At 42.3% G+C, this 22,989-nt stretch overlaps 1 protein-coding gene across 1 annotated transcript; it reads right to left on the bottom strand.

Annotated features, from left to right (window-relative positions):
• Window positions 1-3,142: 3,142 nt before the first annotated feature.
• ripk4 (receptor-interacting serine-threonine kinase 4) lies at window positions 3,143-21,686 on the bottom strand. Its single transcript, XM_080749659.1, has 8 exons — window positions 21,412-21,686; window positions 17,442-17,733; window positions 13,011-13,159; window positions 12,301-12,350; window positions 9,528-9,686; window positions 8,980-9,086; window positions 7,070-7,310; window positions 3,143-5,299 (listed from the first exon to the last, which is right to left on the bottom strand). The coding sequence occupies exons 1-8, from the start codon at window positions 21,591-21,593 to the stop codon at window positions 4,047-4,049; spliced, it is 2,433 nt and encodes an 810-aa protein (XP_080605785.1). The 5' UTR covers window positions 21,594-21,686; the 3' UTR covers window positions 3,143-4,046.
• Between the last annotated feature and the right edge of the window lie 1,303 nt (window positions 21,687-22,989).

The following is a 22,989-nucleotide window of genomic DNA, read 5'->3' as shown; positions in this document are numbered from 1 at the left end:
ATAACATACTATGCAGCACTAGCTGCTAATGGGTATAAACAAATATTACAGCGTTACTCATTATTTCTGTCTGAAAAACAGCCTCTTCAGTTGTACTGCGCAGTGACATGCAGGGCCCTCAATGCAACAGTTTCAAACATCCACATTATACTCACATTTAACTGAAATTCAGGGTCACATCCTCATCCACATGCAGAGCCCAACATGACACACAGTAGGCCTAGATGCCCAGGATGTCCACAATTACAGTCCAACAGCAGAGGCAGCTCCACAAATCATGTTCAATCCAGATTTGACTCTAAAAAAGGCACAAATTTGTTCTCCTGCTATACCACTAACATGTGGAACACCCTACCACAAGACCTAAAGGAGTGTAAATCCCTAACCTCCTTCAAAATCGGTCTTAAAAGTCACCTACAGACGGCTGCTACTCGAAACTTGTAATAGATTTACCTCCACTTTTCCACTGTAAATATCGTCCTTTTCTTTTTTCTTTTATTTTCCCTTTTTTCTTGTTTTGAATGCTGTTTTCCCTTTTGTTATTGATGATATCCTATGTAAAGTACGGTGTTCTATCCGTCTGTCTTTCAATGTTATATGAGATACATAAGTGGATCCAGTGTAAATAAGCCAAAAAGCTTACTAGGATCTCCTCTTAGTTGACCTTGTACCAGTGATTTGTATTCAGTCATGAAACCGTACTTTTTCCTATGCAACCTTCTAATAAATTCTTCAATCAATCAATCAACACAACAGTAACACTAAAAAGTGACTTTAATCCACTGCACCTAGGGTAGCAGGTTATACAACAGCCAGAGGCTGCCAGTATGGCCTACAACTCAAGAAGTCCGCCTTGCACAAGTGGGCTCACGGAACAGTTTATGGGTAGTAGGATATGTGCCATATCCCGCTGAAGCCACAGGCAACTCGCAACCACATTCCGCACCTGTGTGGCAACGCATCAGCACCCTGGAGGCATGGGCTAGGGCCCTGCAGTACGTAGCACCTGGCTTCTACACAGTAAAATACAGTGTTCATTTAAATCTCAGAATGTAGAGCAGGTCTATTTACACTCCCAGAGTTAAATTAACAATTAGGATTTTACCGCTCTTCAGCCTCATCGACAAACTCTAAGGATGCTCTAAGGATTTAAGAGAATAACATCTTCCCAGAGGTGGGGAGCCTGTATGAAGCAAGGTAGAACTAGAAGGCTTTCAAGAGGACCCAGGGCAACAACCGGGAACCTGGGGCTGGATCTGATCCTACCCAGACTACAAGTATGCTGAAAAAGAACACATTTCTCAGTCATACTGCCTATATTCTTCTGCACCATAATGACTGTTGTTTTATTGCGCGCCAGACGTCGCACAACTAAAATAGAAGTCTCTAGAAGCTCAGAACATTGCAGTGACCATGTTTGTGAGCTTGAAATCTGCTATTGCAGTGCATGACACCAGTGTGCTTAACTCAGGCTTGAGAACAAGAAGGCCTTGGTGCAGCAGGTGTCTTGTGTGGCATCAGGAGTGACTCAAAGACGAACCAGTCTCCTTGAGACAGACAGCCTAGTTCCAGGGTGACCCTTATCTGTTGGCATGGCCTGTAGGCAACAAGGAGAAAACATGTGCCATTTAGTAATACTGAGTTACGTTTTACTGTTTTAACTTTAATATGCATTGTGATATTAAATGGTTACAATAATAATAATAATAATAATAATAATAATGGTTACAACTATTATATAAAATTCATTATCTAACTATTTAAAAGAAAGAAAAGGGACAAACCTACCTCCGAGCTGTAACAAGATAAGGAAATGATTCATGGCAGTGAATCTCTTCCAAGAAAAATATTCTTCTATCACACAATGATCCTGATCCAAATCAAAATATTGTATAGGCCTATGAGTGAATGTAACAAGCTCGCTTAAGACAAAATGACAATACCGAGCTAAACACTATATAAAGCACACTTCCCTAACCCACCTATTAAGCCATATATCAGCCATGACAAGTGAGACCCAAGATTGGGCAACAGCAGCTATCTTCCACGTGAAGGATCACCGAGCAGCAAGTGAGATGCATTTTGCATACAAATACACAGGTCTCTGATTACAGAGATTTAGGCAGTCATCTTGTGGGTCTCTGCAAACATTAGCTATGAAAACAGGGTGATTACAAGTACCACCAGCACTCAGTTCAGAGGGCTCACGTCTCGGGTTACTAAAAGCTGAAGCCCTTCAGGCGTCAAGAATGGCGTGTTGGTTTAGTGAGTGATGAAAAGCTAAAGTGGTCTGAGGAATTAGCCAACAGGCTGGAAATGCAGGTAGAACATCAGCCCCCTTCTCCACGCCCATCATCTCTCACCCTGCGATCCCCCTCGAGGGCAGTTCCCATGGACTGTGCCAATCTAAGCGTGCTCACTGGGGTCTGGGGCACAGCAGAGACATAACAATAACATTTGAAGGCAATGCTACAGATGCAGACATGCCGATTCTTCTGAGCAGGCATCAAGCCAGGCAGATCTTAAACACATGCAGGTACAGTGACATGCAATGCAAACACTCTTACCGAAATCCAGAAAGATAAAACAAAAAAGTTATGGCCTAAGCACACACCAACATTTTGGGTTTGCACAGAACAAAACATTTTCCTGCTGCACAATCATAATTGTTTTCTATTCTATTATCAGTTACAGCTAAAGACAAGCTAAATATAGCTGCACCTCAGGTATCTATAGCACCTGAAACACATATTCTTACAATAATAATCCATGCATATGCATCAACATGTCATATGTATTGTCTGCATGCATGTACAGGCACACATTCATACATGAGCCGTAAGTACTCATTAAGACCCGAGGCATTTTTTAGTTTGTTTTAACTCCGAGAGTGGGTTTTCAGAAAAACATGTTTCTAAAGAACATGCAAACCCCACACAGAAAGGCCCTTTTGCCAACCCCACCAAGGGTATGGGCACTGATGATGTGGAGGAGAGAACACGTCCCCAGCGGGAATCGAACCCAGGACCTTCTGGCTGTGAGGCGACATCGCTACCGTGCCCCCCCAGAAAACTATTATAGCTGGTAGGACTATTAGTGGTATGACATGATGCAACGATTCTGTCAAGTGATTATTTTTTATTGTCATTCAGTATTTATTTCAACAGGACGAAAGAAAAAGTTTTAAACATGTGTACCACGTTTCTGTGTTACTGTACCTACCAAACATTTAGAGGTCCATTTCCTGTGAGCATACGGGAAAACAACAAATTTAAAGGAAACTAATGGTTCAAAAATATTTGCAGCCCTCTGTAACACTGCTGTGTAACAGGTTTTAAACACTATGGCTTGTGCCTACAATCAAATCTTCTTTTTTCTTTCTCCATTGTTTAAATATAATTTATGAACAGTACATTAAAAAAAAGAATTACCGGTACATGGGTAAAACAGGTCATGGCAAATGACAAGTTACAACTCTGGTAACCACAAACGTGCTTGTAAATTATAAAAGTAAAAGCAAAACACATCCACTCTTTAGCAGAAGAAGAGAGGCTACTCTGATCTATTTATATACAGTATATGTTGAATTTACAGTGTACATATTTACATCTGTCCCATAACACTAAGGGCCTGGCTAACCTGGCTTTTGGAGGCTCACATCATCATACTGTACAGTAAAATCATAACATTTACCAATGAATGATTGTTAGCTGTTGTAATAGCACACAATACAAATATTTACAAAAAGCTAAACAACAGCTGTGTTTTTTCCTGGTCTGGAATACCTTCCCATATCAAAAAGGAAATGGGACATTGAATAAAAAAGTTAAAAAAGAAAAACACAGTAAAATCCTCCATGTTAAATCCAATCCATACACTAGTACTGTAACTCTGATAGTGTGCAAATGTAACCAAACAGACCCTTATGGCTTATGGGTCCGTTTGGTTACATGTGTACATTCTCAGAGTTCACAGAGTTCTCCGAGTTCACATTCAGGATCTTATTGTGCAAGTTCTGTACAAAGTCAATAATGTTTGTGTTGTCCTCAGCACGGGGCTGAGGCATACAGTGAGCTGGGTTTGCTCTCATGCTCTGTCAGTTTGAGAATAACAACTTTCCGCTGGAGCTGCTTGGCTGCCGGTGGCTTGGGGTCGTCAGCCACGGGTGGCTCCGTACTCTCAGTAGCAGAGTCCTGGCAGTCCTGTGGCAGCTGCGCTCCCTGTGCCAGCAGCAACGTTATAATGTCTGTGTAACCACATTGTACTGCCAGGTGTAAAGGTGTGAGGCTCTGTTCGTCCGATCGACTTCCAGCATCAGGACAGTGTAGGAGGAGCTCCTTGACGACTTCACAGTGCCCACCCTCTGCCGCCAGATGGCAGGGAGTCCGTACAGCCTGGTCGGTGCTGGAAGGGTCTGCCCCCTCTTCGATCAGCATCTTGACCGTGGGCAGGTGGCCTCGTTGGGACGCTAGGTGAAGAGCTGTGAGGCCGTGGGAGTTCTGAGCCTGGATGTCTGCCCGGTGTTTGACCAACAGACGGGAGGTGCTAGTGTGTCCCGTCTCAGCCGCTATGTGCAGGGGTGTGTTCGACCCCGCCGATGTCACGTGGACAGCTGCCCCGAGCTCAATGAGGATGCGTGCCACTCTGTACTGCCCCCTCTGGGACGCCAGGTGTAGGGGTGTGCGCCCGTCTGTCGTCTGCCCATCCACATCGGCGCCGGCCTGCTTGATGAGGAGCTTAACAATACCAAGGTGGCCCTGCCAGGAAGCTAGGTGAAGCGCCGTCCAGTTGTCCTTCCCCTTGACTCGGACGTCGGCGCCGCGGCTCAACAGCACCCGAACTACATTCTCCTGGCCATGTTGGCAGGCAACGTGGGCGGACGTGCGACCCTGGCCGTCTGTCTCATTGATGGCAGCCCCCCTGTCCAGCAGCAGGCGCGTGATGGCCTCGTCTCCGTTCTGGGCGGCCCAGTGCAAGGCCGTGTACTGGTCCTCGTCCTTGGCATTGACGTTGGTGCTGCGTCTGCCCAGAAGAAGTTCCGCCAGGGGCTTCAGTTGCTTCTCGGTGGCCAGGTGGAGCGGAGTGGAGCCGCGGTCGTTGGCCAGGTTGGGGTTAGCGTTGTTCATGAGGAGGAATTTGACCGCCTCCTCGTTGGCCAGAGTGACGGCATGGTGAAGCAGGCTGCCTCCTCCGTCCAACAGGAGGTCGACATCCTGAGGCTGGAGGATCTTCATCAGCTTGGCGATGTCTTTGGTCCTGATGGCCTCACACAGTTTACGTTTCTGGACCTCAGTAGAATCTAGACAAAGGTGAGAGAGGGGATAGATTGAAGGCAAACATCTCAGATACTAATCTTTACCTGTCACACATTTATGGTATGATTTGATTTCATCTAAAGTGTTTGAGGATGCAGTTGGTGTAATTCTGATTAATGATGTATATGCCAATAGTTATATATTTGTTATAGTTATATTTATGAGTGAAAGTGGCTTGAATTTCTTGCCTTCATCTGCTCAGGTTTTTTTCCCCCCACATCAATTTCTTGATGCCTGTACTGTATGGTTTAGAAATTACAAGCACATGATATCATGCATAGAAAATGGTTTTAATTAGTGTGTTAATGTTGACACAAAACAAAAACTCAATATACATTTTAAATGTATATTGAGTTATAACAGTTATTTGCTGTTATTACAAATCTGTAAAAAACACATCTTTGAAATTATAAATGTAACCGTTTTGAAATTACAAGCACATGAAGCGCTTGATATACCCTACAGCAAAACTATCCTAATAATGCGTCAGACTGGGCCAACCACAAAACATGTTTAGAATGTTGATGGGATTTAGGCTAATTTGTCTCTGCCAGTGCTCCTGATGTCAAGGGTGTGTGGTTTGGTTCTGAGGGGGGAAATACCGGTAATCGTGGGACAGAATAATAAATCAAATGCACTCTTTACAAACACAGTTGTTTTTCCGCAATCCGCTGTGATCCCAAATGTCATCAATATGAACGTCATCATAGTAATGATGATTCTTTTAAATACTATGACAATGGGTACAACAGGTATTGCATGACCGGAGGGGCATGCGTACCCAATGGTATCACCCTAGTAGAAGAGGATGTGAAAATAGCCTTTGGATTTTGTTGTTTTTTAGTGAAGAGAACTCATAACTGAAGGCTTTGATTGTTTGCACCTGTCTAGTAAACTTGGTTTTAACACTTTCACAACAGAGCACATGAGCGGAGTGGAGATTGATTTTCGCATCTCTCGCTCCGCTCAGGGTCGTCAATCAGAGTCAGCAGCCAAAATAAAAATAAAAACAGTTTGCTACCATGTCCAAAACACTTTCTCCTTTCCCACAAGTGTTCCCAACACAAATGCCTGCGGTAACGTGAGCCTCGGCTTGATGGAGAGCTGTCCAGCCTTCGATGTTACAACATCTAAGGAATTGTATTTTTCAATAAGAGGGCAATATTAAATCCTGTTGGTTATTGATTAATCACCACAACCGAGAAAGGGAGGCGACTCGTGGCGTGTGTTTTTCATTCAGCCAAATCAGTCTCACTTGCATTTCAAATCGTATCCTTTGACTGGCTGGTGGACTGGTGATATTATATAACTTAACTGACACAAGGTAGGCGATTTATTATAAACATAGCCTACTTGTGTGGATGATATATAGATACATTTGACTTGAGTGAAATCTTGATAAAGGGAATTTTCTCTCCTCTCCGTGGTGGCATGGTTGCACTGACTGCACTCAGCAGCGCAATTTGGAATCGCACATGAGTTCTGGGCGACGCTGTTCGTTGTTGGAAACGTGTGGCGTGCGGCCCCAACAGGATCGGCTAGGAGTGGAGGAGGGTCGGCGCTCCAAGGAGCGGAGGAAAATCCTCGCTCCAAAGCCACTCAGAACCATTTGAAAAGTCGCTCGTTCACGTTCACGTCAAGAACGGCCCGCTCTGCTCCCCGCGCCACTCGCGCTCCGCTCACATGCTGTTTCACACTATATTTTCATATAGGAACTGATAATCATTCTGGTTTTGTCTAATGGCAGCATTTACCGTATGTGTTTTCTTTCTCAAAGGAAAGAGAAATGGAGTCTTGGGAGGAGAAGGCTGAATCTACAGAGGAGATTCCTGACAGCCTCTTGGAGGTGTTTTCTTTGCTATGGCAGCAGTCCTCCTTCACGCGGTCAAAGCTCCTGGAGATCCCAGAATCCACCTGGCTCAGCAGCTCCGATAGACTGTAGTCTTTTTCTGGCAACATGGCTGATTTGGGCCTCACTGGCCTGTTATCTTTAACCTGTAGAGCATAGATCTGGATTAGGACACTAGAACAAACAGCTTATTCATATCAATTACTTTACTAATTACTACAGTAGCTCAGGAGGACGGCAGCTTGTTGAACCCGTCCTTTTCATTTGTAATTTATTGCAATTCCAAGGACTGAGCACCACTTCAGTTATTCTGCATGACTGAACTGCAATCACCTCTTCGAAACATTATACATTACTTTATATTTACATCTTAGGCATTTGTCTGATGCACCCAATGTAACTTATATGGGTGAGGGCAACTTATAATGGGTGTTCAATGATAATATTGAGATAAATCATCTATGAATTGAAGATTAACTATTAACTGTCTGTGAACTGACTGATTAAGATTAGTCTTAGTCACTTCCAAGCAGAAGTAGTACAGCATTCCAAAATGGCTTATCTTCCCGCCACAGACTTATGTCCTTCAGTAACACTTGGCATTTCTTGTAAGTGAACATTTGTCCATTTGTCACGTACAACAAACACATCGGATATGACAAAGCAAAGAGCACAGGTTGATCCCGCTGGTCTGCATTCTTCAGGTCTGATGCAACTGTTTGTCAGGATCAAACATTTACCATATGACATATGACCATAAGAGATAAGCAGCCAGGATACACTCCGAGTATGCATGGTTATATGATAACATGTTGATGAGAGCACATGCATGCTGCTATGAATGTATGAAAATAAAGGGGCACAGTCAGCTAAAATGGGAGAAAAACAACTAAGACGTTGCTGCCATCACATGAACAGTTGTAATATCATGTTTTTATGATTTCCTAGCTTGATGTCTATTTTGTATGATATGACAATAACAATGATGATGATGATAACCACTTCAAATAGCTTTAGTATTTTCAGAAACACAGAGACATTGGCCCTCCCTCCCTAGTTGCCATGATCGCGATTAGGCCGATTTTTAAAAACACATTTTTGGACACTGCTCCTACAGATTTTGCCCTAAAATCACGAAAATCACTACACAGTATGTCTACACTCATGTCATCAACATGGATCAGGAAGATTTTGGCAAAACACATTTTTGCCCTATTTGTGGAGATAAGTGACCTACGGTCGCTTATCTCCCGATTAGGGAGCCTTACTGGTAAATAAAATGTTGTATGGCGTTATGGGCTTTCATTGAAAAGCAGGCATATGAAGTAGTCATTATATGCTCCTTTTGACCTTTTGACTGCAAGAGCAATGTGACCTGTGCCGTGAACATATTTCACAAATTTGTTTCCATACACTACGGCTCAGTTTCACATAATTTGGGCCTTTCTCAGGAGGTGGTAGCCTAATTAACCCAGAGTTATGGCAATCCAGAACTAAGAACTCCCCCCCCCCCCCCCTTTTCTAAAATTGTTTTTTTTTTATGTACCTCCCCCTTCAGGGCTGGTTCTAATGGAAAGGTACTTCAAAGCATACTTTGGCTGCTGGGCCAATAGAGCTAATATGAAAGAGCCGCGCACACCGGTTTCAGGAAAAGGATCTCACAGGTCAGAATCTCGGACCTGATGAAGATCCTGTGAGATCGAAACACTCTCCTTTCATATAATGGAAAGGCAAACATAAAGCCATCAGTGAACGTCACAGGTTCTGGAAGGTTCTGGGTTACCCTTCATAGTGGAAAAGAGCCAAATGTCATACCTGATCATTAGTCAGGCCATTGCAAAGGTTGGGCTCCGTGTCTGGGGTTGGAGTCTTAGGCTCTTCTTGAGGTTTGGAACACAGCTCCTCAGCTTCAGATGTGATCTCTGTGGGGAAATGGCCATTAGCAACTCAGCATATTATTGATTTTGACAGCAAATTTTGATTTAGTTTTAGTCATAGTCTTGACTAAAATGTATTTAGTCGGCTAAATACCACAAGATGTTAGTCAACTACAGTAAATCTACAGTTCATTTTGTCAACTAAAATGTATTTGGGCGAGCCACGATGGAGTCACAATGGCTGATTTTACATGGCTGAAAATAGTCGAACTACGATGCTAATCCGCTATTTTCAAAATATTTTATTTTTAAAAACCTGTGAAATGGCACATTCTGCATAATGAGTACTTTCTACTTTTGTTACTTCAAGCACATTTTGATAACAATACTTTTGTTCTTTTACTCTGCATTGCAGTATTGAGTACTTTTTCCACCACTGATAAAGTGAACACTCATGATCTTCCAGTGTGGTGAACTGCTACTCACCCTGGAAGCTGGGTCTTGCCTCTGGGGAGGTCGCCCAACAGCGCTGCATGAGACCCAGGAAGCCTGTGCAGGCCAGGGGTCGACAGCGTGGTACCAAACCCAGGTCCGGCCGCACGCCTTTCACCACCTTCACCATGATCTGAAGGAAGTTGTTCTCTCCTATAAGACAAAAAGATGACATTACGATATTGCTTAGAAACTCAATGCATTACATTAATAACAACAATATCAACAATATCGTCATGCTCGAGTGTCTAAAACTGTTACTTTTCAGGAAATGGGGGGAAAAAACTGTATTGCAATGTTCCACTGTAGTTATTATTTAGTCATAAGCTGTTTGACACTTTTGTAATATTCATAAAACTAACGGAAGTAAACACACACTAACACTTTCCAAATTTGTCAAATATAGCTAAAATAGTGATGCGTTTTGAGCTCATAGATCTGCTATTTTTACAGTTTTCACAATTTGTGCAACACTTCTGGACAACGAAGTAGGGCATTCAAAAAAAGTTCAAATAGAGATACAAGGTTTCTGCCCAACAAATGATATATGAATTGTGTACAGTTTGTGTGGACAAAGCCATGCACAAATAAAATGTGAATTCCATTGGCATTATGGAGGGACAACATAAACTAGGGGTTGGGAGGGTCCAGCATCAATATTGACCATCCATCTGGCCTAGCTTTATCACCCTTGTCCTGAGGGTTCAGATAAGGCTGTATGTGGTTTCCCACGGGACAGCAGTGGAAAAGCTTTTCGTCTGGCTCCTCTGTATCGGGCTACATGATCAGCCGTATCAGTAATTCAAAGCAAGCTGGTAGAGGGTTTAATAATAAGTGCTTAAAGATGGGGTGCCATGATTTTTTCCCCTCTAAACATGATTATCAGCTATTATGATTATACTAGGAGGAAGATATTTTTCCAAAAAAGTGTACAGAGAGAGTTAAAATTAGTTTTTTATGTGGTTTATGCCTGGTTGTCATGGTGGGTGTTGACCCAGCTGAAGTTATCCACACCCACAGTGTTGGGTGATTGGTAAAAGGGGAGGGGTTGATTCTATGATGTAATTGTATCTGTGTTTTTGGACCGGCACTTTTGACCCACAAGGTGGCAGCCTCCAGGTAGAAACCTCAAATACAGAGAGAATACATAATTGCTCATAACAACCACACCAGGGGGTCTAATGAAGTACTGTGAACCTCATACACTACATGAAAACCAGAAAAAGTACAAAACTATGGCACCAACTCTTTAAGTTCCTTCTATATAATAGCCTTTTGTAGAAGGGATGAGTTAAGAGGCCCCTTTCCTTAATATTCTACATTTCACCCTTTTTCCTCTCAGTTAGGTTGTTAATTTCAGTTTTCCCTAATGTGTAGGGTTTGTCACTGCCAGTGCCAAACCCCTACAGTTCATGTGGGAGGGTGTAGACAACCACGTGTCTCCTCCAAAACACACAAAGTCACCACCCGCTTCTTTTCACCAGACTGTGAGAAGTTTTACCATGAGGACATAACACATGCGGAGGAACACACTACTCCTATCAGATTTGCTCCATGTTGAACAGGCACCCTTGACCAACCGTCCTTCAACTTGGCTTCCCACCTGCTAATACGGTCATTTGTGTTTGTTGGAACGCCCTTTTCTTACTGTGTCATTAGATCTAGAGCAGCAGAAGTGTTGCCATTGCCGTCCTGGCTACCCTCCCTGACCACACAGCTTGTGCTTCAAAAAAGGAAGAATTCCTCTGACTGTAATGCCACCTGATAACCCTGGGAAACAAACCACTCCACTTGCCCGCCTACTATGCCTGTCCACCTGTAGGCCCTGGAATTTACTGGATAAACACATATATAGCAGCTGTACACACACACCTGCATTGTCAAATATACATTATGCACTTTCATTCTTAATAACAAGAATCACTCCTAGTGTGAAGTGAACAGTGCTATTTATGAGTTGATTTCGTTAAGGGTCCCAATGGCCAATCACAGCGTGTCCGGCGAAGCTTGGTCAATGTGCGTACAACAAACTATAGAGCCGTTTGTGCCGAGATGTAGGCCATATCTAGGCCAGATGGAAGCCACGGAGCCTGGACATTTTTTAAAAGATTCACTTTTACGTTTGCAAAAAGGTTTAAAAAAGCAGGTTCACTTTTATGGCAAAAGATTCTCGGACAGAGAACAATAGTGTGTTGCTTATAACAACCACTAGGGCTGTCACAATTATTACATAATCGTCTAATTGCGATTACATTTTTTTAAATTGCGAAAATGTTCATATATATATTTTTTAAGTCAAAAATATTGGAAATATCAAATCTACAAGGTTGTAGATCGGCTATTTCCACAATCAATGTTCTTTTTTAAGTATAAAGTTGTCAAATATGTCAGTCATTTCTTTGTATATTTAGGTTTACTTCAAAGCCTACAAGCCAAACAGAAATGTAATTGTCAACAAAAAAAAACACAATTAAATCGTTAATCGCAATTATTTGAGTGACAATTAATTGTAAAATGTCATAATCGTGACAGCCCTAGCAACCACACTAATATATATTTGTATAGCACATTTCAAGAGCAATGCTTGACAGAAGAATCCACAACGGAAAGATAAAAACCAATGCATAACAATAACCGAAGCAATAAATAAATAAATGCATTCAAACTGGGGGGAAAATAATGAGATTGAGATATAATAACACTGTAAAAATGCTTCTACATGTATGTCTAAATTCCTACAAGAATAATTTCTCTTCCCATGTCTTACCTTGGTAAGGTTTCTTCTGTGTGAGGATGCCCCAGATGACAATGGAGAAGCTGCAACAAGTGGGCGATCATACAGTTATTCAGACAAATATGAAATGACTGATGGCACATCAACATGTGACTGATATATTTCATATTCATTCGTATTAACTCATTCTGTGCCAGATGCCAAAATGGCTCCAAGGTAGCTGTGCCGAGATTTTGTATGTTTTTCTTTACTATGCAATGAAAAAAAAAGATTTTTTTTTTATAATTTTTTCCCCCACAGAAACAGACACAGTTGTTGTGATTCAGTGGCAAAAAGAATTTTGGCAATCGGACAAATGGTTCCAGAGATAGAGCTGTTTGAATTTTAAAGACACAAAAGTGTCCATCCACTAGAATGGACACACATGAACACACATTTTCTCAATCAGCTAAACAAGGGAGCGAACACACAAACAGAGAAAAGCATCTCTCTGATCTCAGGTCATTTTGACATCTTTAGAAAAAAAAAATGATTTTTTTCTTTTTCTTTTTTTTTCTATGTAAAAAACACAAAAACCGTCATAAGCCGTCATTGGCACACATGGCTATTGGAAAAAAAACGTCATAAGCAGTCATTGGCACAGAATGAGTTAAACAGAATCACACCGACACACTACCATGCATGACTGATGCATCCGCACTCAGCACTGCCATACATACTTGCCACATACTGTTGAGACCAACCTGTAGACATCATGCTTAGTGTCCGAAACCCTGTCCTTCATGATGATGCTCTCTGGGGGCAGGTAGGCAATGGTTCCACAGAAGCCATCTCTACTGATGTCATCAGCCCGCGACAGGCCATTCCACCGCGCCAGGCCAAAATCTGATATCTGTAATGAAGAGATCAGATAAGACCTTCAAACACTTGAAATCCTGTCTTTCCCATAAAAGCACTGACAATGATGACTAATTTTGTATGTTCTGTGAGCAGCGACTAAGCCCTCATTTTATGCACCCTGTGACATGAGGGCAACCCAGCCATGTCCTAGCCTGTAGATGCGTTCCTCTTGTGAAAGGAGAGGCCCTCCAAAGTTGTGTGTAGGCGTGCACACCCACACTCTTGCATGTACGCACAGTGCCACAGAGGGACAGAATTGACAGGGACTGCATGAATCCTGTCAGAACAGGTCCCGGTGAGGTGTTTACATCCAGGTATTTAAGTGGAGAAATGATGGTTCCCACCCTCTTTGCTCTCCCTACAGCTCTTTCTAGCTATTTAGAGGTTGGACGGAGGCTGGGAGACACCTTTCTGCCCAGAGCATGTGCAGGCTTAACAAACCACCTCGCAGCTGAGATTCCCTTTAAATGAGCTCTAAAAACTGATTCTAAGCCAGTGTAGAACAAGGTAGGCTCACGTGGGATTTCACTCCAGTGTTTAGAGACATGGTTGTAAAACACTACAACTCTATAATAACTTCACAATAAATACATTATGTTTTGTGCTAGGGCTGTCACAATTATTACATAATCGTCTAATCGCAAATATTTGACATAATCGCAAATATTTTGTCATAATCGTCATAATCGTGAATGTTGAAAAATGTTCATACATTTACATACATTTACAGAAATAGTGGAAATAGCAGATCTACAAGCACACAACGCGTCGCGGCACGTTGTAAGCTTGTAGATCGGCTATTTCCACTATCAATGTTATTTTTTAAGTAGAAAGTTGTCAAATATGTCAGTAATTTCTTTGTACATTTAGGTTATGTGTCACATCTACCATGTGCAACTTCAAAGCCTAAAAGCCGAACAGAAATGTAATTATCAACGACAAAAACACAATTAATCGCCAATTATTTGAGTGACAATTAATTGTCTTGTAAAATGTCATGTCGTGACAGCCCTATTTTGTGCCAGTTTTTACACTCACAAGAGAACACCTCCCCCCTTTCAATCGTATTGACCAGTAATATAACAAAATGATTGCGGCCCTATTGCAGTAAAAGGACATCTATTCGCCGTTTGAAATTGGACTGGTTTAATGACTTGTATAACATCAAAGCAGAATGTGAGTCTGTGCCCAATCAACATCACTACTACAGCAGGATCAAGTAAAGCTGGACCCTGAAGTCTAAAGTCATTTAAAATAAAAACACAGACAAACTCTTTTACGTTCCTCCATTTCGTGTTACATTTTCACAAGAGCATGACTCACTCAACACAGTAAAGAATGAGGTAATCCACCACTGAGACAATTCATTCATAGATATCAAGCAAGTGATTCACTTTTTTCCATCTCCTCTGCTTGTCCCTAAATGTTCGGCTTAAACACTTGGGAGTCCTAGTCCCCATTATGGGCAAACATTTAGCAAGATGTATGTGTCGTGTTGTGAGCTTGTAGATTGGCTATTTTTGCGAAGATATTTATTGTACAGCAAAAATAGGAGGGGATCTAGTATAGAGCCCTGGTGGACTCAAATATAGGGTTTAAGAATTTAAAGGAACTAATGCATCTTCTTCCTCAGCAATCTTTGTTATGCAATACTCTACTTCCCATGTTTCTAGCTCGGTGGTTCACTGTACACATAGGCAAGAACCCATAGAGGGAGATACAAATCCACTCCTTTTTTGGGATGATTTCTTTTGTTTTTGCTATATTTAGAGAGGAGGGTGAGTAGAGACAGTAATCCGAGGGTAGGGAGAGGGAATGTCATGCACACTTGCACAGGTCTCCAGACAGAACTGCACCAGCAATTGCAATAGACCGTTTGTCAGCCTTCTGATTGGTCCCTGAGACTCCCTGACTGGCCAACCAGAAAAAACATTCACTTTTTGCTATCGGGGGTGGAGTTTGTGCAGTGGAGAATGTTGCTTCAGGCTTTCAAAAACTGTCCGCAGTGCGCGACACGGAGATCGGCCGGTACGGTGATAGCGACGGCAAGCGTCAAGCGATCTCGCTCATCATAACGAATAAGCTTCAACAAACTAGTTCACATGTACCTTATCAATGGTCTAAGAGTCACGATTGGGTACATATAATTTAAATGGGCAGAATTACGAAAAGCCAGCCTATTATGTGAGGAGAAACATTCTCTCTGTCCTCTTCCTAGTACCCAAGATGCAATGCGCTTCTCTTTCTATCTCTGATCCAGAGGATTAAACTAATTAAAACATTTATTTTTCGGGGGAAAACTACTGTTTTGCTATGTAATTACTGTACCTTTTTCTTCCCTTTTTATTAATATCACGTAGATGTGTTTTTTGTGGTACTTTATATAGCTGTAATGAGGCTATGAAGGGGAAAAAAATCCCATCCACTTCCACTATAAAAGAATCTGCAAAGAGGATTCTGTCCCACTGGGATTAAACACATTAAAACATATATTTTCGGGTAAACCCCCTGTTTTGCAATGTAACTACTGTACCTTTGTCTTCCCTTTTTATTAATATCACCTAGGTGTTTTTCCTTTGGTACTTTATATAGCTGTAATGAGGCTATGAAGGGAAAAAAAATCCCATCCACTTCCACTATAAAAACAATCTGCCCAGGGTTAATGTCCCATCATAGTAACAGGGCAGAATGGGGCGGGATTTACAAAAGGGTTTATTATGTGGCTGACACACTATCTATCCGGTCATCTACCAGTGATGTCTAAGAGATGTCTTGAATAGTTTAATTTATATGAATTAATTACTGAATTCAATTGTGCCATTGACTTTAGTGGGAAGATGCGAAAAAGACGACCCAACGTTTAGCACACTATTGCTCCCAGTTTTTGCGGCACACACTCAAGCCATATGTCAAATCAACCGGCTTCATTAGGAATGGCATGCTTTCATTTTGCTAAGAGATATCTTGAATAGTTTAATCTATATGAATTATATCAGGGGTCTTCAATGTTTTCAGGCCAAGGAGCCCTTAGCTGAGAGAGAGATGAAGCAAGGACCCCCAGATTACATATAGTTTCATCGTTTGACAGCACAATCATCAGTGTATTTTGGATTGTAGATCTGCGATTTTTGGCTAAAGTTCTCAGAATATGGACACTAGGGTTCAATCGCTTAATATAAAAAAGGAGAAAAAAAGGTTTCCATCAAAGATTTGGAGGACCCCCTGTTCTGAGGACCCCCTAGGGGTCCCGGACCCCCTGTTGAAGACCCTTGATGTAAACCTACCTATACAATTCAATAACATGACGTACAGCATTATATATATGCATGAAAATCTGACCTGGCTTATGGTTGAACAGAAATTATCTTGAGAGTCTTTTAATGCTACTACGCAACATTATTAGCATCAATAAGTCATCTAGCTTGGCTCTACAGCTTGAAATGACTTCTGAGCACGGACTCACTACCACACACACCAGAGGAGCAGTTTCTGTTTCTGGTAAACTAAGAACAAAAATGGCCAAATTGTCTTAAGCTTACTGGAATGCTCTGCCGAAAAACATCTTGTCTAGAATGCAACTTTATTTGTGTATTTCTAAATTTGACTGGACTGTTTAATTTGATTTGTTAATTTTGTTTTGTATTAATTTATATTTATTTATTTTATTTTCACTTTAATTTGTATTTTTAATTGTATATATTTTGCTTGATTCAGGTCCCCAGGAAGACTAGAGGCTCATTCGTGAGTCTCTAATGGGGATCCTTTAACATTTCTAGCTGTTTCTGCTGCCGTCGTTCACTTACACTTTAATTTTGAAGAGCCTCGGAAGCTTTGTGCGTGTGCACGTGAGTGTCCACTGACGATTGAGGAGGATAATCAATTTGTTTACAAACGCTCGCGAAACTAAAATCCAAACCGGGGCCGACCATCGCGGTAAAGTGTCGCCGTGAAAACAGGCAGATCTCTGCTTCCCTGGCGTTCTTTGCACCTTATTCATAGATAAAGCCCTTTTTATGTTTCAGCATAGAATAGAAATCAATGCAGCCTAGACGCGCCATTTTGTTTCTCTGCGAGCCACGTTATGACGTATGGACCAAGGTCTTTCACAGGGTACACAGGATGCATGCAGCTGCATGTAACCAAGTTAACCCTTTGTCTCGTTGAGGGACGAGACAACTAAGTTTTGGCACAGCGACCTCCAGTGGCCGTATCTCGTTACTGAACGAGTTTGGCCCCCAAGTTGTTAATAAACATAAACAACAACACAACTCTACCTTAATGTGATAGTGAGCATCCAGTAAGATGTTGGCTGGCTTCAGGTCCAGGTGCAGCAGCGGTGGGTTCATGCAGTGCAGGAAGTTCATTCCCACGGCCGTCTCGTGAATGATGCGGAAGCGGAGCTCCCAGGGCAGAGGCTCAGTAGCCAGCAGTGTTTCCAGAGAGCCAGTTTCCATGTACTCCATCACCAGGCCCTGTGGATCTCCACAGATCCCATATACAGGCAGGATATAGCGGAACTTAGCAGCCTCCATCTTCTTGGCTTCCTGTAGCAGCTCTGCTCGCTCCCTGTGGTGGACACCAACGTTAGTTCAGGCTGAGGCTCTACCAAGCTTTAGGTTGAGTCTGAGGTGAACAACAGTGCATTTTAAAGACACAAAAAAGCTCCGGGAGGTATATGTATATATTTTTTCTTATTTTTTTATCAAACGATTCGAGACAAAAAAATATATATTTATTTTTAATCAACTAAATCAATTAGTCTGATTAACTCTCCAATTTATTGTAATCAACGCAAAAGTTTGAAATAATCGTGACATTGACACGAAGATAATCGCCCCAGCCCTGCCAGAGATCAGATGATCAAAGATCAAATGTTTCATACATGGCCCCTTCTCCAAAACCTTAAAGGGCCACTTCACCTCTGGTACAACCAGATCTTATTTTATTGTTGTTTGGGACACAATCAACACAATCCTGAGTTATTCTTTGTGTTCAATCTGTGTTTTGAGATATTTTAGTATTTCAGCTGTGCTAGTGATGCGTTTTGCATCATATGATGCAGCATGATGATGCAAAATGCATCATATGATGCAAAATGCATCACTAGCACAGCTGAAATACTAAAATATCTCAAAACACAGATTGAATAGAAAAAATAACTCAGGATTGTGTTGATTGTGTCCCAAACAACAATAAAATAAGATCTAGTTGTCCCAGAGGTGAAGTGGCCCTTTAACGGTGGGTTTCAAAGTCAATTCTTGTTCACCGACTTGCAGTAGTCTGTAGTATACCTTTTGATTCAATCCAAATGCTAAAACTCTGTGGACCAAGCTTCAGCAAACCACATGTGCAGTCAGTGTGCATACAAAATGTTGGCTACAGGGAAACCAAGTCACAGGTGGTGGGAAGTGACCCTTGTCAACACGAATAAAGGCCTGACCAGTGCTTCCCCAAATATGCAGGCCATATAAGCATACCTGTACAACTGCTTGTTAAAAACAAGGCCTTAATTATATCCCAGCCATGCCTGGAATGCATCAGGAGAGTGCAGTAAACTTGAACAGACCTCTTGTTCGCAGGCCTGGCCTCTTGCTCAACCTTTACACAATTCCCTTTATCAGACAGACTTCCCAGACCTGCACACTGGCATGCAACAAAAGGTAACACAAACACAACGGTACGAGTCTCACCTAGACTGGGGCGAGACAGATCAGCAACCATTGTATTCACAGCAGTTTATTTTACAAAAAGGTTGAAATCACAGTAGGTATGCTTTGCAAACTGCAGGCACGGGCAACCATGGCATTCCACCGTTTCTGAGAAGTAAAACGTGATTTATACCACAAAGAAAGCTGACATGGTCAAAATGTGCACTTTGTGTCAGAATCCTCACTCATGGGACATTTTAGTTCCACAGAGTCTACACAACCAAATGAAGCCCAGGTCATTACATCCAGCAGGCCATGAATAATCAAAGGTGTGGATTAAGGAGAGTGGGCAGGCACTGTTTTCCTAAATCCCCTGCTTTACCCAAAGCACTCCTCAGCAGCTCCTCAGTACCAAACAATGCCCTGTCTTTAGCAGAGAGGCCCGGTAAGACCGGTTTTACAACTTCACTCATTGTCTCTGTGACACAGCGGCTGTCTCCAACCCAGGCAGACAAAGGTTGCTTTGAGTCACTCTGTGTGTGTGTGTGTGTGTGTGTGTGTGTGTGTGTGTGTGTGTGTGTGTGTGTGTGTGTGTGTGTGTGTGTGTGTGTGTGTGTGTGTGTGTGTGTGTGTGTGTGTGTCCAGGGGGCAGTTTACTGCCTATGTACTTTGCAGATGTTTGGAAATGATAAAATCTCTGGTTCAGGTTCAGTGGATGCAAAGAGTGGAGCCATAGGTTAGGGAAGGATGTCATAGCTCTTTTAGAAGAGGATTAAATCTGCCTTCAGTCAGTCTAGCAGTATTTCAATCAATGTTTTGTTGTAAGATAAGCGAGATTGGACAAAAGACTGTCACAACTTCAAGAAACATCTACGAATGTTCTAGAAAAGGTAAAGACAAATTATGCTATTTGAATACTTAATGAACTAGAGGAAACAGGGGGGCTGGATGTCTGTCTGAGCGAAGGTGGACTGAAGTGCAAGGAAGGTTAAAAGCAACCTGATCCACTAAATTGTTTTCCATGCTGCAAAAGATCTCAAATATCTATGAGGGTCAATGCAGATAAAGTGCTCCACATTTAAGTCCACAAAATGCAGTCTTCCCATGGGCACACTTTTTCACCTAACGAGACAAATAATGGCATTTCTAACATCATCAACAATGATGATGGTAGAAGAGAAATGCTAGACTGTGCTGATGGACCTTCTTAAAGGTGGGCATGCTGCCATCATCAATTAGTACATGTCACCTGACAAGTCTGTAAAAAGTGCCCTCTCTCCAGACTGAATGCAGCTTTTGGTGTAAGAAATGCCATGCCGCAACCGAATGAACTTGAGTGAAGCATTTTATGTTGAAAGAATTGCTCTCTCTGTGTAGAAATCCATGGCATTCGCTGCATCTCCTGTAAAGGCTTGATTTAACTGCAAAACTGCACTTTTTGACTGAAGTGACCTTTTAGAAATTTCAGCCCGACATTCTCTGCATGTTCCTGATACTTGTGGTAACATGTCCTTGGTTCGAACTACCTTTGGTCCGACCACCTAAACCTAACCTTAACCACCCTAAACTAACGCTGGTGAATGCTAACCTGGTGAGTAGCTAACCTGCCGACGCTGGTGAATACTAACCTGGTGAGTAGCAAACCTGCCGACGCTGGTGAATGCTAACCTGGTGAAATTTAAACTGTTTGGACCAACGGGAGTTCGAACCACGGGGCAGTCCCCATACTGGTTCACATACATGTGACATGACACAGGTCAGTCACAACAGCCTACAGCTGACATATAACCCCCACACACACAAGTATAGAAAGCTAATCATTTCACATAATTTCACCACAATTCCAAAATATGCTCCATTTTACAAGATGCAAGCAGTAACAAATGTTTTCCATGCTCATGAATAACCTACATTGTCCATTGCAGTATGTTACAGCATACCACAGTGCTGTGCAATGTGTAGTGTTGCCTAAAGAGAATGGCTTGCTCCCTGATCTAAATCCCTAATTTGAGGGAGCCCCTCCCGGGGCCTTTGTAGATAAGAGAAAGCTCCTTTGAAGCACACTTGTTTAGGTGCAATGACAATGTTAATTTGTAACAATGACCCAAAGCAATGTGGATTTTTCTCTTAAAACAGAAATGAGAATCCTCTCAATCATTCCAAAACAAAGGAAACATCTGGGGTAAAAAAAGGAAAGAAATCTAGACGCAGTGTAGATTGTTTGCTTCTCAACTTTACTGCTGCACTATCACTATGTGTTCTGACTAGAAATGACTATGAGTCATGCATGTAGCGTTCAAGGACACAGTAAGAGTGGATTACTTTTCACCCCACAATCTTTACCACCACAAACAAGCGTATTGTCTGTGTTGTCAGAAAACAGGTGTTCAAATAATAAGCCTGAGATGTAACAGTTGAGAATGTATCATATGCTATTCACAAAGCACATAATAAGTCTAACAACACAGAAGTGTGACCGTATCAGTTTAAATATAGGCCTAAATCACACATAACCCTTCACAACTCATAACAAAATGCATTCTCTAAAGTACTGCATATGTAGCCAAAGCTGCAGATTAACAGCTGTATCACTTACTTGTCATCCACATGAAGGCAGGGAGGGCACTTGATAGCCAGCCATGTTTTCCACAGTACATGCCGGACTTTGTATACTTGTCCAAAGCCACCAGAGCCAATCTTTTCCCAGCTGCCAAACTCAGAGGATTCAAAGGTCCTCAATAACCCCATGTTAACATGGGGGGAGTCCTGAACATCCATAGCCCCGTTTGGAAAAGCTTCAGCCTTTTTTAAAGCCTCAGCCAGGTTTAAGTTCCTTTTAGTTGTCTTCAACACACTGCCTCTAGAAACGAACACACACACACTAACCTGCCTAATATGAGCTCTTCCTTGTTTTTCCCCCTGGTCTAACTCTGTGTGGGCCCCTCCTCTTCAGGTGAAAAACGGGGATGGGCTTGAGGTGATGACATCACATCCTGTCTGGGTTTGTCATACAGGGGAGAAACATAATAGCAAGGTGCACTGTTTAGTGCATGGGTTTAGTGTGCCGCTATAAGTCCTTATTCAATTTCCCCCCCTAAATGCCCCGAGTCCCAAACTCTCATATTTCTTCCCAGAAAGAAGGGAGCTTAATATGTGTATTGGGGATAGAATTCAAGACCCAGGAATGTATCCTAAACACACATCTTTGTTCCTCTACAGACCATTATCCAACTAGAAGCCCCTTAAGGAATGACGGATGAATATCCATCAACAATGTCCTGGTTATGTGATATTGGCCAGATGGTTCTGCTTTGGAATGTGTAGATTCATCTCCACGGCACACATACAATCATCTGGAGGAGATCATTAAGCGAACGTCATACAGCAGGGGGAGGACAAACTCTGAAAGCAGTGACTTGGCATTACTGGTATATCTGTGTATATAGTATATTATGCACGCACGCACGCACGCACGCACGCACGCACACACACACACACACACACACACACACACACACACACACACACACACACACACACACACACACCAGTTGAACAATACTTACAGTATGTGGATCCTTTTTTGTTCCAAGGGATAATTTACTGCACACCCTAAAATACTGCCAATTTAATTCCACTAGCCTACTTCATCATTTATATAGGCTATGAAACCATCCATCTCTGTCAAACAATTTCTGCAAATAGAAAGCTCTGTTATTGTCTCCACCAGCCGAAGGCTGAGGGAGAGTATGTTTTCGCCCCTGTCCGTGCGTCCGTGCGTGCGTCCGTCCGTCCGTCCTCCAAGTTTGTTACCAGCTAATCTCCGGCGCCGTTGGCCCAGTCGCTGCCAAAATGAGCACACACACCTCTGCCGAACATTTTTCAAATGGCCCTGTTCTAGCGCCACCTTGAGGCCGATGTTTGCAAAACACATTTCTGTACACTACTCCTACAGATTTTGACCAAAAATCACGCAAATCGGTAGACAGTGTCTCTACAGTCATGTGATCGACACGGATCTGTCTGATTGTCCATATTCCATCCTGATTGGCTGATATTGGCTTTCAAAGTTTGTAAGATTGGTCCATTTTGGACAAAATGCCTCAAAAATCACAAATGCAGAGTGCAATTAACATGAAATCGCGCACACACGTTCCCACTAGGCCGAGGAAGA

The sequence above is a fragment of the Nannobrachium achirus genome (assembly GCF_963921795.1).
Source record: "Nannobrachium achirus genome assembly, chromosome: 19".
NCBI lineage: Eukaryota > Metazoa > Chordata > Actinopteri > Myctophiformes > Myctophidae > Nannobrachium > Nannobrachium achirus.
This window is presented reverse-complemented; position numbering and strand designations above follow the sequence as displayed.

Bases quoted from the DNA above. Each gene is read 5' to 3' on its own strand.
- ripk4 (XM_080749659.1), bottom strand. From the start codon at position 21,593: ATGGATGTTCAGGACTCCCCCCATGTTAACATGGGGTTATTGAGGACC. The intron at 9,087-9,527 runs GTGAGTAGCAGT...ATTTCCCCACAG, and splicing joins GGCAAGACCCAGCTTCCAGG to AGATCACATCTGAAGCTGAG. The intron at 5,300-7,069 runs GTAAATGCTGCC...ACCTTTGTCTAG, and splicing joins TGAGAAAGAAAACACATACG to ATTCTACTGAGGTCCAGAAA.